At 37.7% G+C, this 18,660-nt stretch overlaps 1 protein-coding gene across 7 annotated transcripts in view; it reads left to right on the top strand.

The window, feature by feature from the left end:
- The window catches only part of sntg2 (syntrophin gamma 2), a 245,000-nt gene that overhangs the window by 42,384 nt on the left and 183,956 nt on the right, over nt 1–18,660 (top strand). For all 7 annotated transcript variants that reach the window (XM_062982648.1, XM_062982642.1, XM_062982657.1 and 4 more), the window contains 2 exons: nt 14,291–14,378; nt 18,166–18,257. In XM_062982648.1, the coding sequence (XP_062838718.1) occupies nt 14,291–14,378; nt 18,166–18,257 (180 nt within the window). The remainder of the gene's footprint in view (nt 1–14,290; nt 14,379–18,165; nt 18,258–18,660) is intronic.

Below are 18,660 nucleotides of genomic sequence, written 5' to 3'. Positions count from 1 at the left end.
TTTTGTTCGTACATCATACTGGTCCATCTTTTGGACCTTCATCTACCTTGGAACATTATCATGCACAGATGGAATCATGGGTTTGAAGCTCTCCAGCTCATGTGACATCTTTCTACACCTACCTCAACCCAGATCTCGACTTGTGTCAAAATAGCACTTTTCACAAAAAAAAAAAAGGACACTCCTGTTTTTAGGCAGCTAAAAGTGCTTTGAATCTTTATTCAAAGTGTTTACAGGTAGTACAGTAACCCTAATGCTGAGGATTGTGACATGTCATTGTGGACATAGAGTGGCATCACTTTGAACTGCAAAGTATAGGTCTCATGAAAATTTAAAGTCACAGAATTGTGCAATTCTTCTGGGAGGGGGGAATAAAATGAGCTTGGATGAATAGGTCTGATGCATGGATTGGGAGTGGATAAGTCCCAGCAGTTGTGATAAGCCAAAAGCTCTTGCAAGTTTCTTCAAGTGCTTGAGGAATGAATTGATGTGATAAGAATACTGGCTACCTTAGCATACTCCAGCTCAAACCTAGATGGGGTTGCAAGGCCAGGCACCTTACAACGTTATTGGATAACGTCATTAAATTAGTCAACAAATTAAAAAGTGAATATCAACTCTTGAATGATTAGTTATCTTCATTGCCATTTCATGCTACACCTGGCAGGAAGAAAAGGATGATTTTCAGGAGCAGTCTATTTTGAAATAGTCAGGTCTAATCAGGTGTAATCCTTTCAGCAGGAGTCTGCAAGAATGAAAAAAATACCAAAGAAAACTTGAATAAGATTATATCATCCCTTGCATCTGTTCTCCCTGGATAAGTATATACTGATCATCTTACTGAAATATCATAAGTTATCTGTCAAATAAGGTTTTATTAGACATAAAATGGTATGCAGTGCATGGTCACAGAAAATTCTACCAGCTTTCTCTCAGAAGAGGCAATCAGCCAGAAAGAATCAGGAACAAACAGACAGTTCCCACTACGAAGGATCTTGCCCTCATCCTCAGGCTATGTCTATTGAAACATATCTGCTACAATAGAACAGCTAGGCATGAAAAAGCAGATATGGAAAGTCTAGCCTCCCTGGCTTTTTTGAGGCTTCAAATATTCTCCCCACAAATTTCCATTTTTTAAATGCCATCATATCTTATGGGAAATTTTGCCATGTTTTCATCCTTTTCTGGGTTTTTTTTCTAAAGCAGAAAGGACCTTTTCAAACAGGAAATAATTTCCATTTGACTTTTTGGCTGGAAAAAAATGTGTTTCCTGAGCTTAAAAATACCTTTACTCCTTATAATCAAATCATAAGCTTAATCATTATTTTTTGTTTAATTTCTGCCTACCTACCTCTGTGACTTCCTTTCTATCCAGACTTCACAGTTCTGATACACAACTGAAATTCTTAAAACCCCATACAGTGTTAGAACGTCATCAGACAGAACTGGTGAAAAGAGGGGGAAGCAGGGGAAATTGTCTTCTTACCTATAGAATTATTTTATTTGTGTGGGATTTCATTTTAAAGAAGATGAAGACTTTACCTACCCCATTACACAGGATCATCTCCTCCTGCCTCAACCAAGAGGCCCGAGGTACTGTTCTTAAGACGGACAATATTTCTGGAATACTTGACTTTCCCTTCCAATCCTGTTACTCTAGAGGGGACCTGGGCCACCATTTTTAAAGGATGCCTCTTCTGAGATACTCGACTTTCCCCTCCAATCCTGTTACTCTTGAGGAAACAAAAGGCATCATTCTTAAGGCAGACCCCCCTTCCTCTGGGCTCCTCTTTTCCCCTCCCAATCTCATTACTCTCAGTTGTGAAAGTCCAAAACTTAAAAAGCTAGCTGTAGCACAGTTTAGAAAGCCAAGATTACTTTGACAGGAAAATCAAAGTGGTGATATATTGAAATTTTGGTATTTCTAGTGATGAAATTATTTTTAAAAAGTTACCATACCAGGCCCATGAAGCAGGATTTTGGAAGAGAAATGTCAATGCTTGGTAGGAGACTACCCATAGGAACACCCATTATTCCACGTTGCTGAAGCGATTCAACATGGGTAAATTTGACAGATGATCCCATCCCACAAACTTACAGGGAACTGTTTCAGGAGGGGAGGGACTCTGTGGGATAACTTCCTTAGTGTCTTGCAAGAAAGTCAACAGGTAAAATAAGGGATGTTGGAGTCACAACCAAAAGGCCATATTGACTGCAACATTTTGGATTTTGTTTTTAGATAACAGTTATGAAATGAGAACCTTTGGCTATTAAACTGAATAAAGGCTCTGCCCGACGTACTGGTCAGGAAGATTGCGGCTGTGGGCACCCCTCCACCCTTCATCTTTCTGGGCTGTATCCCTTTCATGGGCTTCTTATGCCTTTGCACGCCCATGGAGTGTGTAAGCCTTCAGCCAGTTAGGTTGAATCTCCTTATTCAACCTAATTGGCTCACAGTGGTGGGCCTGAGTGAAGGTCTGCCATTGGGTTATTTAAGCCCAGCCTAGCAACCTTACTGCTCAGTTGCCTTGTTGTGCTTCCTACCCTTGGGCTGTGTTGTTTCATTATTATGTTACATTTTTCATCACAGCTTGGAGGCAGTAGGCATGGGCCCTGGATCTGGTATTGACGTGTACTAGTATGGTTAGCCTGGAGCGGCATTGAACGGGTACCTTTTCTACACCCCTCCTCTTTCTGGTTTGGGCATATGTACCTTGGGCGTGCCCTCCAGGGTCTATTTTAGGCATCTCTGTAGTGTCTTTGGTCCAGCCTCCGGGCTAGCTGATGTGGTGATCCAAGACCCATGCATATCTGCCAACCTTATTATCAGATGTAACCACTAAATAAATTGTGGCTTTTGTTATCCAAGGTCATGTGTTTGGTGTCATGTTTTCTAGGGGCAGAGAATTTGTCCCTCTGCACACACAAATAAGATGCCTGCTGATAATACAGTCTGCCATGTTTTCTTGTGTGGCGTAGTTTTCTTGCCATTATTTTCCTATTGAAGACAGAAAGAGGGTCTTTTATCACACAAGGGAAGTGTGTTTTGACTTAAAAATAGCATGCTTAGTTCCATTCTCAAGTCTAGACAGCAGAGTGTGAAATGGGATGTAACCTTGTTAGTTCCTGTATTTTGCAGCAGACAGCATCACTGATTTTATTGGAAGCAGTTGTGCGTGTTTAAATATTTAAGGGTATAAGCTTTTTGGAATAAGCTGTGTTAGTCATTGCCGAAGAAGAGAATATTTTCTCTGCTTGCCAGTTTGCTTAGCAGATGTAGATATTTGTTCTCACAATGTTACCAATTACTCTCCTTAGAAACTACATAATCATTGTTGGCCTTTTTAGTGGAAAAAGGAACACTATATGATAAATTTCTTCACAGAAACTCTTAGTTAATAATATACTTAGCAGGAGATGGCTATTCTCACTTGATTTACACCAAAAATACTTTTTTAAAAAGTGGACCAGAGTGCTTAATCAGTGCTTATAGACAAGGAATCGTTCACAAACTATTAGAACAATGCAGGCATCAATAGTGACAAACATGCTGGAAGTGGAGAAATGTGTAACCAGGCTTACACAAATAATTACACACCTTTCGGTTGTTTTTCTTTTTTGTCTTGCCTGCTCCATTACCTTTTCACCTGAAGGCTGATACTTTCAGGCTGCCTTCACTTCCACCCACACACTTCATCTTCCTCTCTCAGTCATGAAGCCAATGGTTGCATTGCTCAGCTCTTCTCTCAGCTACATATGTAATTCATGCTAATAAAATATCCCCACTCCCTTGAGGCTACTCTTTTGTTGATGATGCCAAAGACCAGCTTGCATACAGGCTGAGAAAAAGAAAATGTGCTATTGACTTGTGAACTGATCAACCAAATATTTTACCCTTGTATTGAAAATGGGACTTTTACTAGTCATTCATATCTCTCCTAGAAGCCTATTTTAAAGACCTAAATGATTTAAAGAGTTAGCTTCATAACTCTAGTGAACTAGTCTGTCGTTTCCTAAACATCTTATTTCCTAAATACCTGAGGAGTGTGTGTGGGGAGGGTGGCTGTGAGCTAGCCCGATTATCTGCAAATTGTGAGTACATTTTGCAAGTCAGTCCATTTTGACATTGAAGTGGAAAGTAGGAATCCTAAACTGAAAGCTCAAAAGTAAAATAACACTGGAAGGAAAAGGTACGGATATTGAATTGAATTCCAAAGCTTTATCTTGAGGGATTTGATGATGAGATTTTCATTACAGAAAATGTATATTCCACATTTGTATAAAAGTTGCTTCAGAACAAGCTTCAAAAGCAGAAGGTTAAAAATAAAAATTAACCCAGGATGCAAACTACTTTAATTCTATATTTGGCACCTGTCTTCTCCTTTTCACTTGTTAAGAAATAAGGGTTTTCTTATTAGAATATTTTTAGGGGTGGAAGATACTTGCATTTTATCACTTTTCCTCCGAGAGCACAGCGAAGCACTGCAGAATGCACATACTGTTTGTGTTGCATCTCTTGTTTTCTATTGGATTTGTATTAAAAGTCTCCATAAAGCATCTATTATTTAATGACCTTCTGCACCAATAATTCTTTCTTATAGGAACAGGAATTAATTTTCTCCATTGTGGGGGAATGGGAAATTCTACCGAGCCTGCCCCCTAACCATCACATGGGTGTGTAAAGTACAGAAGAAACAGCAAAGCCAGGAGCTTTTTATAGCTTTTGGGCTTACATTTTTATTTCCTTTATTAAGGACTTCTCCCTTTTACACAATTGCCTGTAAGTCCTTTGTAAATTTACATCTGAATAAAGCCCCAGATGACTCTGATGTTAATAGCTAATGTGTTGATGCTAATGTGTTACAGTTAATATCAAAGGCTTTTGTGATGTTATGAAGCCTGGAATGTTTATTGTTGAATAAACATTTGTGGTTTATCCACTATTGACCTATATACAACAGAACATTATGCAGACATGTCCAGCCACACTAATGGGGAAATAACATATAGGACAAATGCTGGGCCAATTTGGGAGAATGAAAATGTTCTGATTCTTTGAGGTTAAATGTATATAAGGTTTTAAAAAAATCTGTTTGAATGGGTGTGACCAAGCCACCATTAATGAATTGTCAAAGCAAGATGAATGGTTTACATTAATACCTAGAAATTGACAATCTCTGTCAAACCAAAATGTGATGGTGTTCAGTCCACATATATTCCAATCTTGTTAGCCTTTAGGGAACACTAGCACTCTTACTAACATTGATGCATTTCAGGTATCTTGGTGGCAGTATTTTGTAAGAAATTGCAATTACAATAATGCTAAATATTACAGATGTAATTGAAGCCAAATATTTTCATAAATATCTGGGCTTCTTTAGACGAATTTGGTGGATACGTTTATCCTGCATTATAGGTGATGCTTGAAAGTCCTCCAACATTTAAGAATAGCCTATCAGATGATGTTACAGGCTGTTTTCAAAAGCTAGAGCAGCTGAAAGTTTGCATCAAGTTCTGGTCTGAATAAATTCTGATTTTAGTAATGCAACACACATGTGGAATTTACTGTTTTAAATCTTTGGACAGAGCTGCATTTTCCAACTGCCACTTGTGCCTCACTATCTCATAAATGGGCATTAATTGATATATTAGGAGTGGATGGGGGTATCGGATAGCAGAAGGTATATTTTTCTTACCCTTCTTTGTTACTGCCTCCTGTTCATAGCCTCGTTTCTCTCAGCCAGGGCCCTTCCACACAGCCATATAACCCGAAATATCAAGGCATAAAATCCCACAATATCTGCTTTGAACTGGGTTATCTCAGTCCATACTGCCATGTATTCCAGTTCAAAGCAGATAATGTGGGATTTTATTCTGCTGTGTGGAAGGGGCCCCAGAATTGTAATCTCATGTTGGTAATAGAGAGTATGCAGTAAATAATCACCAACGTCCTCAGAGAAAACATATAGGGAGAAAATCTAGTCTTACACATCAGAATGAGCAGGAGGCTCCCAAATACAGAAGGCTGGCTCAACAAATTTTTAAGTAATATATACTGGCTTCAGATGTTAAAGCGTGTTTCTTACAAAGCTAATGTCACGACCCAGGCTGCAGAGCACCAGTAACCATACACAGAGGCCAGAATCTAACTAATATCTTTATTAAGGAAATATATAAGGTTAATAAAAGCAAGTGTAGGAAATAGTTCAGGAGTAGACCTTTCAGGGAAGGTCAAAATTAGTCCAAAGAAACAATGTCCAATATGAAATATTAAGGTCCAAAGTTGTAATCCAATAACCGAAACACTCACTTCGCCAAGCGAAGTGAGGGGAGATGACAAGGTCCTTTAGTCCATGAAACTTGAGCAAGGCTAGGAAATAACTTGATACTTGGAACACAAGGCTTGAACAAGGCAACAAGAAACGAGGAGCAAAACCAAGATCCGTGGAATTTACTTGGCAAGGTCCGGGAAGCAAGGCAAGATCCGTGGAAGTAAACAAGGCTGGGAACGAAGGCTTGGAAACAGGAACAAGGCTTGGAAACAGGAACGAGGCTTGGAAACGGAGTAGCTGTCCACACACGCTACTCCAGTAGCTGACGAATTGACTCCGCAAGATTCCAAAAGGGGCAAGGAACCTAAATAGGGCCTCGTTTCCCACCAGAGAACACTTCTCTGGGGAAACCAGAAACGAAAGTCAATCTCTGTGTCCAGATGTATGACTCCCTAAAATTTCTCATGGAAGCAGGCTTAATCATCAGAATGCTTTGCTGCGATTCTCAGGCTTCGGCGATTAGCCTGCTGAACTCCTTTTTGTTGTAGATAATAATTACGGCGAGAAAATGGGGGAGATTTTGACTCAGGGCTTGTTTGGCAGATTTCTGGAATACAAACCTCCTGCAGGTGCAAGGGCTCTAATTCAGGCTGGGAAAGTTCCCTTTCTGGCTGAAATGGTGGAAAACCCAAGTTTTCCTCTTCATCTGTCACAACAGCACTAGGAACGGGACTACATGGCCCATGAGTCATCACAGCTAATGAGGCAGCACAGACACATTACCATCATGCCTGTGTTCTAAAATCTGACTATAAAACAGATGCTCATACAAAACCAAAGTATCACCTTTTTTATAACAAGAACCACTAGGATTACAAACACACTGGGCACAAGTGGCTTTCATGACAAGGTAAAATTCTCTATAATTCAACTTTGTAGTAGTTAAGGCATATGTTTACTGTTTATACATCCCTAAAGTTCATCTTAGCTTGATTCAGTAGCATTTAACTAAAATTTGGACTATAGCTTGTGTAGCCTGATGGTGGGACTTGGCAAGAGCTTGCACTCTGGCTGGGTTTGGGCAACCCAACAATTGTTTGTGTAGCACACCCTCTGCAAATGGCTGTAATCGTGCAAAATTCACCAGTGAATGACTAGGTAAGGTTCCTCTAGAGTCCAGCTTATTATGACATGAGAACTGGGCTATTAATTATCCCTGCCATTTCAAAAATGACCAAATACATTAGCAATCCAACGTTTCTATAATTATGGGATACATGATGCAAATCATCCCAAAGTTCAGCGTGTGATGCTATTAAGTAAAAAAGTCAGAGCATTAGGCTGATATCTGAAAACATTATGTCCTGTCCTTGTCAGAGACTAATACTGTCTAAATAGAAGTTGTATGCTATTAGCTCTTTCCACTAAACAAAGAGTCATTTAAAAAAAAAAAAGACAAGCTCCTCACTATTAGCTGATAAAATTAGTGATCTGATTTACCATATAATTATTACTCGCTGCTGCGGAATATTAATGGAAATTTTCACATTATTACAATATTCTTGGTTATTCAACAAAAGATCTGGAAAGCAATTGTGATTCAATATTTTCAATATTAGAAGATTTTTTTTGTTTAAAAAAATTCAAAACAGTATTGAAGGCTTTATTATTGTGCAGATTATCAGAGTGAGGGCAAAGTCATGAAGTGATGTGGCTGGTCTGGGGGGAAGAAATCAATTCAATCCAAACCCTAAAGTGGATATCAATGGAGTTCAGGATGTCACATTTGCCAATCTGAAAAGGATTAGAAACTTAATAGCTCTTGTTTAAGCATGGACAAAAACTCAACCAGCAATTCTGTTAATCTTCGCTTGGTATGGTTTTAATCATTTTTAATATCTACAATATTTATCACTATTATTTAGAAATATAAATCAAGTGAGGCTACCAGCCACCTTATTCAGTTGTGAGTATTTTTAATTTCCATATGCCACCGCTTTGTCTCTTTTATCATTTGCATTGTCCAGAAGACTGGCTTTGGGAAACAAATATTTCAATTCCTAATAGAATTGAAAATAGGGGCCGGGCTGTGGCGCAGCTGTTGAGCAGCTGCCTTAAATCACTCTGACCATGAGGTCATGAGTTCGAGGCCAGCCCGTGGCGGGGTGAGCACCCGTCAATTAAAAATAAAAAATAGCCCCTGCTCGTTGCTGACCTAGCAACCCGAAAGATAGTTGCATCTATCAAGTAGGAGATAAGGTACCACTTATAAAGTGGGGAGGCAAGATTAACTAATTTACAACCTGGAATGAGGAAGTGCCGTCAGTGTGGATGATGAAGCAGTTGCTCCCCCCTGTGGCCAGAATCGAACATCCGCTCAGAAGAAGGTTAACTTGCCTCTGCGTTTGTCTCTCAGTCTCTGTTTGATGTGTTTATGGGCATTGAATGTTTGCCCTATGTGTGTTATAATGTGATCCGCCCTGAGTCCCCTTCGGGGTGAGAAGGGCGGAATATAAATACTGTAAATAAATAAATAAATAAATAAATGGCATTTCAGACATATTGTACATAACTGATAAAGTCATAATTCCCTTGGAAGGTATAGGTTCACTGTATGTGATATCATTTTATCTGGCATGTAGAATGGAGTTTAACATTCCTCTTTCTTGCATTGTTCAGGTAAAAGAGCACATACCTTGCATACATGATAATCCAGGGCTCTCTTTCTCTCAATACTCAATTATATCACTCGGATAACCTCTTTTAATCACCCTGGATGCATCTTATGGTATACTAGCATTTGTAATTGTTGGAAATAGCAACCTTCTACAAGCCTTCTATATTAGTTATTTGTTATGTATATAATTGAGATTGCTTACTATACTGTATGTATATATTGGTATGTAGTTTTTTCCTCAACTCTGTGTTGTTTGAGGTTGTGGGAGGGACTACAGACCATGTGACCCAATCTGAGACTATTCAGACTGAGACTCCATTTTTAGAAGTCAGTATGCATTAGAAGTGCAGTTGAGTACAGTATTCATCAGAAGAGAGAAGAGACTGAAACAGAATGCTTAAAGAGCAGACTGTTTAAGCTTTGAACCAATAAGCAACATACCTGTATGCTGAATACATGAAGTTTTGTAAGTAAATCAACTGTGCTAACTTTTAATAAAGACTACTTATTTTTTGGTCTCTTGAGAGCATGATTTAAAAGCAATGTATTTTATATGAGAGTAGATGTTCTTTTGGGCAATGGAAATAACACTTCTGAAGATCTGCTATATATTTTAGGCATTGGCATATCTTTGTTCCTAACAGTTCAAAGAGAAAACCAGGGATATCAGTCTAACAACTGACAAACCTAAATTGCTTTGCATGAATCCTAGTGGGTATTTACCACTAAGGAGAAGATTGACTCAAGCAAGTTTTCTGAGAAGAGTTTACAAAAGGTTATGATCATTCCAAATAGTGTGAATGCCAATTGATCTCCAAAAAAAGGTCACGCTTCTAAATGGCTATGGCGATTCTGGTTTTCCAAAAGGTTATGATCTCTAAAAGTCATGCCTTTCCAAAAGTAATTTAGTGACATACTCATGGGAATGAAAGCCCTAGGACTAGTAAATCAAGACTTCTGAGTACATCACAGAATTAAAAATACCAAGATTAAAGAGCCATGAAGTGCTATTACTGTGCAGTATAGGCATACTCAAGATCTTATCTTTGACTATCTGCAATTAAGTGATCTAATAGCACTGCCAAAAACAATCTCCACCTTGGAGAACTGATATCAGTCCGTAGATAATACTGGCAAAGAAGGACCTGTAATCTTTTACTCTCATCTTTGTATGTCCACTTTGGGTACAAGTAATAATTGTAGCTGTAGTGAAATATTTTTGTAGTAAAATATTTTTAAATCTTCATCCTTGTGGCTAATGGGGTATATATCAAAAGGCTCAGCCAAACGAAACTTATAAAAATAAAAAAAAATAAACAATTGAATAAAAGAAATTTTAAGCAATTCAACAAAAGAACCAATAAAGAAAAATATAAGCAGTCTCTATTTTATATTGTATATTTTCCTCCTGGCCTGAATCCAATCACCAGTCTCACCTAGAGTTAATTGATGGTGTCAATTGGATTTAAATAAACCAATACTTGTGTTACTTCCATTGATTCAGTGGGCATGCTATAATTGGGATTAACAACCAGATGTAGGCCATTGCATTTTACGGGGTTTTGTTAATATTGTTTGCGTCCTAGAGTATGATGTAGGCGCCAAAATAATGAACTGGAAATGTTTGCATAAAATACATTTGTAGTAAATCTAAATCATACTGAAGGGACTTGTAAAATGAGCAAAAATACTGTGAAAACAAAAGTTGCATTTCTGTCATTGTTACCTTTGAATGCTAATAATGCCAATTCATGGCATTGTATAATATAATAAACTCAATGAAAATATAGTGAACACAATGTACAATCTGCCGTTTAACTCAATTTCTTTACAAAATTCATCTGTGCACAAGCGTTCCCTTGGGTTCCCCTGTGCTTCTTCCGAAGTAGCTGATCAAATACTATGAAAGTAAATATACAACTTTTTTCAATTTAAAATTGTCATCTAGACTTGTTCATGTTTGTTCCTTCTAGACCCTTACTGTGTGAGAAGGCTAAATTAATATTGACTTTTCATTTACTGCAGATTTGAGTTCTGCTTTTCTTTCTCCTTTCTTCTGTAGTCAGAAAGAAGGTACATTTTCATCAGTACTGAGTATATATTAAGAACACATGGGGTGAGTTATAGTCCAGCGCCTTCTAACTTATTAGGCAATCTTGGTATGAGTTTACAATTTTTCATAGAATTCCTGATACCTTGCACTTTATGGAGATCCCTGTGCAGAATATTACTTCTTGCAGATTTTCAATTGGAGGCGATAACAGCACTTGGTAGCTCCCCCCCCCCCCCCAGGACTTTATTGCTTCAATCAGCTCTCTGTTTCTGACTATGTGGATGTTACCATTCCCTGCAGTGGGAATTATTTGTATCCACACAATGCTTCTCTTTCTGCCTCCAAACAATTTTGATATTAAAGAAAAGTAGAGTCTTAGCAGCCAAGCAATTAGACAGAAATGAGCTCTACTGCTCACAAATGTTAGGTTCACATTTTAAAATATAAATGAACAATTTGAGTTGCTAAAGGCAAAACTACACAATGTGGAAAAAAGATTGTTTGCAGACTAAAAGGACACCCTATCATTGCCCTGCTATGGAGTGATGCAAAAATGAATATTCAGCTGGGTTATCTTAGCCATTTCTAAGTGATATCCATGCTTTTATTATTATCAATTATAATATCTCCTTAGATACTAACTTAATATTACCTAGCACCATATGAAGAAAGGGCAATGTGCTTGCATGAAAACCAACATGCTAATGACTAATAGGAAAAAGAAAGCAACTGTGAGGTCACAAAAATATATCAGAGCTTTCCAAACTGTGTGTTGGGACATGTTAGTATGTAGATGTATTGAGCAAAAATAAGAAGAAATGAAAGGTTTCCATGAGAAATGTTCTGTCTCCATACATTTCGTTCTTACAATTTATGTATGTGCCCTTATCTCTGTTTGCAAGTAAAGCTACCTGTCTAAAGAGTGCTTCACCAACATGAAATGTTTGCAAAGCTCTGACCTATGTAGTCCCGTCCCCCTCCTAGTACCCCTTTTTCTTTACACCATTGTGTTGGTGGGTGAATTGTATCTAGGGTTTGTCAGGGGTGTTGTCACCCTTCCTAAACTTAGATAGATGAGTCAATGAGATATGACTCCACATGGGCCAGTTGTGAGTTCACAGCTCCCTTAAGTTTAATTGTTTATGCAACTACAGGGAGATGGAGAGGAACTGTGCATAATTTTGGAGCATGGTGTCATTTTCCAGTAACACCCAACTCCATTTTCTTTTTCATCTATTTCAAGAACAGCAATTGAATCCATTAAAATTTGTCTGGAAGGCTGTGAAGGATAATTTATTGAAACAGCTTGGACCCAAAGTATTTATTGATAGTCAATTTGTGGAAAAAATTGTTTTTTCCTCATCTGCTTCAGCTGGCCATCATCCTAAAGGAGCAGGTTTACAATCTGAGCAATGCTGATGAGGTTGAATCAAATAGCAGCACATTTTACCAAATTTGGGTTGTAAATTGGCTGTGGCTCTTCCCTTCAGATCAGGTTTTACCCCTTGTTATCCATGTTTTGGAAAACTACCATTTAAATTACTTTAATGAACTATTGTGCAAGTTAGAGAAAACATCTTTTTTGGAAAAGGCATTTATGAGAAGTTAAATGAAAGTAATAATACCGTGTTTCCCTGAAAATAAGACAGTGTCTTATATTAATTTTTGTTCCCAAAGATGTGCAAGGTCTTATTTTCAGGGGATGACTTATTTTTCAATGAAGAAGAATTCATATTTATTGTTGAACAAAAAAATGAACATTTATTATATACTGTACAGTAGTTGTCATTACAAACCAGCATAACCAGACAAACTGTGAATCCTATCAAGAATTTCTTGTTACTACCTTTATTTCCATGTACAACTGGTATGTATATTTACCAATCCTGCATGCTATGGTGTTTTGTTTGGCGGGCGCCAGGCATGCTTCCAAACAAAAACTTTGCTAGGTCTTACTTTCGGGGGAGGCCTTATATTTAGCAATTCAGCAAAACTTCTACTAGGTCTTATTTTCGGGGAAACAGGGTAGCGAAAATAATATCAGTTGAGACCTGTTACTTTTACTTCTCATTTTTTAACATGGACTTTCATTTTGAAATTAAATTTAAAATGTGGATAACAGAGAAAGAAGAACAATTATTAAACTGCTCCTTTTATTGTCTCCATATGTGTACCCAGTATCTGCTTTTTGCTGCTATGTTTAGCCCTTGGCTTTATATTTAGGACTTTGGTTTTATGACTTATTTGTTCTGCTCCTGATTGATACTTATGTAGCCTTTTGTCTTTATTTTAGAAGTCTTGTTGCTTATTTCTTTTAAATGGAGGATTCTGCTGAGTTCTAATTGTACTTCACTTCTAATTTGACTGGACAGATAGATGACACATCATAAATATCATTTTTAACTAATTAATGCACATCATTGTCTGTTGAAGTTGTGGCATACCACATATTGTTCCTATATTATTCATAGTTTAGGATTCAGATTGTAACATAGAAAGCAGACCACTAAAACACAAGTGTCCAAATTAGAGAAACTCTAAGGACTTCATCACATTTGAAGGGGGGCTGCAAGCATTGTAGGACGCTTGTGCCTCAGTTGATCCATGAGCCCCAAGCCATGCATCACACAACACATGTTCACTTCCTGCTGGGCTCTGTCAATTAACTAAAGCACAACCATCCTATTACGTTGTGCCCAAAACACGGGAGGCTTCCTGTGTTCTGTTGGGAACAATGAGATCAGCATGGGGGAAAGCCGCATAGCAAGATTCCCCACATGTGATGGGGAAGTGTCGCTGCAAGTGAGGCAGGGCACCACAATTGCCTCGCTACCCCACTGATTGGCCACGGAGGTTTGCAAATTGCCCTGCACAACCTCATTTATGTGATGAGGTTGTTATTATATTTCATGGCAGGAGAATGATGAAGTATGCACTTCCTAAATTGTAGCCTCATCTCAATTTCAAATCTAAAAAATTATGAATGAATGTTGACTGGATCCTGCTGTATTATCAGTAAGGTTGCAAGCTTTCTTTCCTTGAAGAATACTAATACAGATTACCCTTCAACATTTAATTTTTCAGACTCTTCGACAACTGCAGACATGCCTGCTTTTATTATATATTTTTGTGGTCTGACCTTCAAGATATTCTTCATTCCAGTAAAAAACATGAATATTGGATTCCTGACAAAACTACTGAGATGTGTTGTTTTTGATCTAGACCATTTTGCTCTATCTGGCTGGTTCTTCTTTGGTATAAAGTAGCTGTTATTTGTCACACTGACAGGTGCATCTACTGCGAAATGCTGGAGATGAAGTTACCATCACCGTTCAGTACCTCAGGGAAGCTCCATCATTTCTAAAGCTCCCATTGGGTAAGGGGAAATTAATGGATTTCAGTTAAATGTTTTCCTCTCTGTAATATTTCTCATAACAAACAGGCACTTGCTCACAGGATTTCACTCACAAGTGTTTTACATCAGGAAAGATTATATACTAAAATATGAGATAATTTAATGTTTATACATACCCCTTTCAATCATATGCCTAACTGTGTTGAAGTCGTCTCCCTGTGCTGCTGTTGTTCATGGCTGAAATATGAGAATGTAAACATGGACACACTGGTGGCACAGTGCTTTAAAATGCTGAGCTGCTGAACTTGCGGACCAAAAAGGTGCCAGGTTCAAATCCCGGGAGCGGAATGAGCGCCCGCTGTTAGCCCCAGCTAACATACCTCACAACCTCTGAGGATGCCTGCCATAGATGTGGGCAAAATGTCAGGAGAGAATACTTCTGGAACATGGCCATACAGCCTAGAAAACACACAACAACCCAATCAATAAAATGTTTGCATTTAAAAAGATAACATGTATATACATTTGTCTACCACCATTTATAGGATAATTGAGTTAGTTTAATCCAGGGGTCCCCAAACTTCTTAAACGGGGCCAGTTCACAATCTTTCGGACCGTTGGAGGGCCGGACTATAGTTGGCCACCAAGCAATAATAATAATAATAATAATAATAATAATAATAATAATAATAATAGCAATAGCAATAATAATTAAAAAAGAAGGTTGGAAGAGACCCCTTGGGACATTGAGTCCAACCCCTTCTGCCTCTGTGCATCAAAAGGACAAGCAAAGCACCCCTGACAGATGGCCACCCAGCCTCAATGTTAATAATAATAATAATAATAATAATAATAATAATAATAATAATAATAATAATAATAAGGGTTGTAAGAAAAGAAGAGACCCCTTGGGTCATTTATCCCAACCCCCTTCAGCCTTTGTACTGTGGGGGGCGGATAAACGGCTTCGATGGGCCGCATTGGACCCCCTGGCCTTCAGAACATGGGATACAGCCTGAATTAAAGTGTAGTGTTTCATAGCTACTAACTGGCCTGACTATAGCCATTTTTGTGTGCCAAAACTTTGGGAAGAAGGAGATGCTGTCCTCACCCTACATGTAGTCGTGTAATTTTGGAAAATAAGAAAGAAAACAAATAGCTTTAAACATGAATTCAGCTACACATTTGCACTTTTACACTAAAGCAGTGCTTGAAGCTGCGGCTGTAGTTTCAGTGTAGTGGAAGCTTCCTTTGTTTTCCTGACTTCCAAACCTCAGAGGTGGTGATATCTTTTAAAATGGAGAAGTCTTCAATTTCACTTTATATTCAACTCTAGCCCCAGCATATCCTGTATGAATCACATTACATTTTCCCCATATATTTGAATGATAATGTGGCAGCACTATAGTGGGAACCCACTTTAATTCATTGTGAAATCTTGCATTTAGAATGTTGAATACTATATTTTTAGTTAGTAGAGAAGTTAGTCACTTCAGTAGAAAAATGAAAAAAATGAAAAAGCCTGAAGAGAAATAAATGGCCAAGATCCTACATCAGGAGATGTATGTGTCATGTGTAGCTATCCTGTTTCCCCGAAAAGAAGACAGGGTCTTATATTAATTTTTGCTCCCAAAGATGCACTAGGTCTTATTTTCAGGGGATGTCTTATTTTTCCATGAAGAAGAGCTCACATTTATTGTTGAACAACAAAATGAATATTTATTAAATACTGTAAAGTAGTTGTCATCAGAAACCAGCATAGCCAGATAAATTGTGAATCCTTTCAAGAATTTCTTGTTACTACCATTATTTACATGTACAACAATCTATGGTACCTGTTGCAGTTTAGGTTTCACAAGGTTTCCACGCTGATTTCTCTCTATTCTAGTTTCAATGTAGTCATGAATGAATAATAATAATAATAATAATAATAATAATAATAATAATAATAAGATAATATAATAGAATAATAATATAATGATATACAATATATTAATGGGGTAATATAATAATAGATATAATAACAAAATATGAGAATATGGTATTAATAGGATAAAATAATAGAATAATAGAATAGAATATATTGATATAAAATATAATAGGATAATATAAAGAGGGCATAAATTGATGAATAGTTTTTAATGGCTCAGAATGGATGCAGATGTAGGTCTTCTTTATTTACATTTATATTTTTATTCTGCCTTTGCTCTGTCATAGGCTCAAAAAACTTATAACAAATTAAAACAAAATGCAGCTTTAAAAAAACCCTTTATTGAGAGGGCATGATACTTCCATACATTCCAGGCCTTGAATGACTTTAGTCAATTAGGAAAAAGAGGAAGCTAATGAACAGTCATTGAATAAGAATTACAAACTAAATTAATGTGATGCTCCTGGTCACCAACTAACTTTTTTCTTTAGGAGAGTGAACAGGAATGATTGTGTATTCAGTATTCAGTTCATAACTTGTCCAACATATCTTTTTACTGGTGCCTGGGTGATTATCTTTCAGTATATGCTTGAGACCATTGATCTATAGGCAACTCCTAAAGGCGAATGAGCCTCACCAGCATGGCAATATGCACATGGCATTCAGTCCAAATTGCATCTAACATTAACCTGCTGTAAACTTCAGTCCATATGGGACGAAGGGCCAGTTAAATTGCTGTGTTCTAAGACATGGAATGATTTCCAAAACTCCTTGGGCAGTTCTTCCATGAATAATGCATTTGATTATCTTTGCTGATTTGTAAAACTCGAATCAGACCCTGAAAAACATCATAGCTGCATAATCTGATAAATGTGTTCATTTCATACTGCTCTAGCATAGTTTGCCATGATGGTGTTGGTTGCTCAGATTACTTCCTATATGCTCTAATTCCAGTAATGAAGTGCATTTGTTCTGGTTCCTTATAATGTTGGAGGTCCTGTTCAAGATACAGGTATTGAGCTATAACTTTAAAGAATTTATAATTTTGTTGCTTGTTGCAAAAGCTCACACACACCCCAAAGTAATATTTTACCATTAGTGGTCCAAGTGGGAATTAATATCTTGTTTCATTGGTTGTTAATATTGCTAGTGGGTTTTTTAGTTCTTTGGGAGAGTATACTTAAAAGTAAGCAAAATGCCCCAAGAAAGGATTCCTACCCTACCTCAGTTAATGAGAAAATGTTTCAGATAAGCAGCACTCCTCTCTCCCTCCCTCCCTCCCTCCCTCCCTCCCTCCCTCTCTCTCTCTCTCTCTCTCTCTCACACACACACACACACACACACAACAGGCAGATTTCATTACTAGTGGTTATGCTATTTGGAAGAAGAATGTTGTTATGCCTTTATTACTCCTCCCAAAATAACAGATTATAAGTGACATCATTTGAAATGAATGCATTATTTCCATGCTCTGAATTGTTAAAGCATTCTCAGTGGTCTACTAAAGCAGAGGTTTGTTAGCACAATGCTACACATATTTACTAGGAAATCAATCCCATAGTATGAGGCTGACCCTGAAGGACATTTACAGCTGCAGCCTGATGCCTTCTGGAGATGTTTCCTATTTAGGCTAACTTTTAACAACTAAGAAGATATTAAACTGAGTAATTTGAATTTATTGCATTTATCACTGTCAACAGCTCTTGGCCTTAGGGGACCTCAAAGGAGAAATTAAAAGAAAGCTGTTTGATTGGCATATTACCTTTTTTATTCATACATGTGAACAATTTTGTACGCATACCATGCAAGTCTTCTTAAATATTGCTCTTGTAATTGTTCTCTTCCAATACAAATTATTTAGCATGTGCATTTTTTCAGGTTCCCCTGGTCCATCAAGTGATCACAGCAGTGGTGCTTCCTCCCCTCTCTTTGACAGTGGTTTACATTTAAATGGAAATTCAACAAATACAGTAAGTGAATTGACATTAACTCATCTTAGTTCTAAATGTGGATTATATGTAGGGGTAATAAGAAGAGAACAAGTGTCTTGATTGCTATCCTACAAATCTCCAGGTTAATTCCTCTAATACCTTCCAGGGGATAAATGGGACTTGGACATCAGATAATGAAATTCAGGTCTTTGCCACCAGGTGACCACACAGATGATAGGGGTTCAGATGATGGGATGTTGGAATAATCAGGGAATCATAGAGCTGGAAGAGACCAAAGGGTGAACCAGTTCAACCTGCTGCCATGCAGAACCACATAATCAAAGCACCCTTGACAGATGTCCATGCAGACTCTAAGTAATCATCTCCATAGGGGGAGATTCCACTATGGCGAGAGACAGTATATTCTACATTTGTCAATGTA

The sequence above is a fragment of the Anolis carolinensis genome, chromosome 1 (assembly GCF_035594765.1).
Source record: "Anolis carolinensis isolate JA03-04 chromosome 1, rAnoCar3.1.pri, whole genome shotgun sequence".
Taxonomy (NCBI): Eukaryota; Metazoa; Chordata; class Lepidosauria; order Squamata; family Dactyloidae; genus Anolis; species Anolis carolinensis.
Note: the sequence above shows the minus strand (reverse complement) of the source record. Positions and strands in the feature narration are given on the sequence as shown.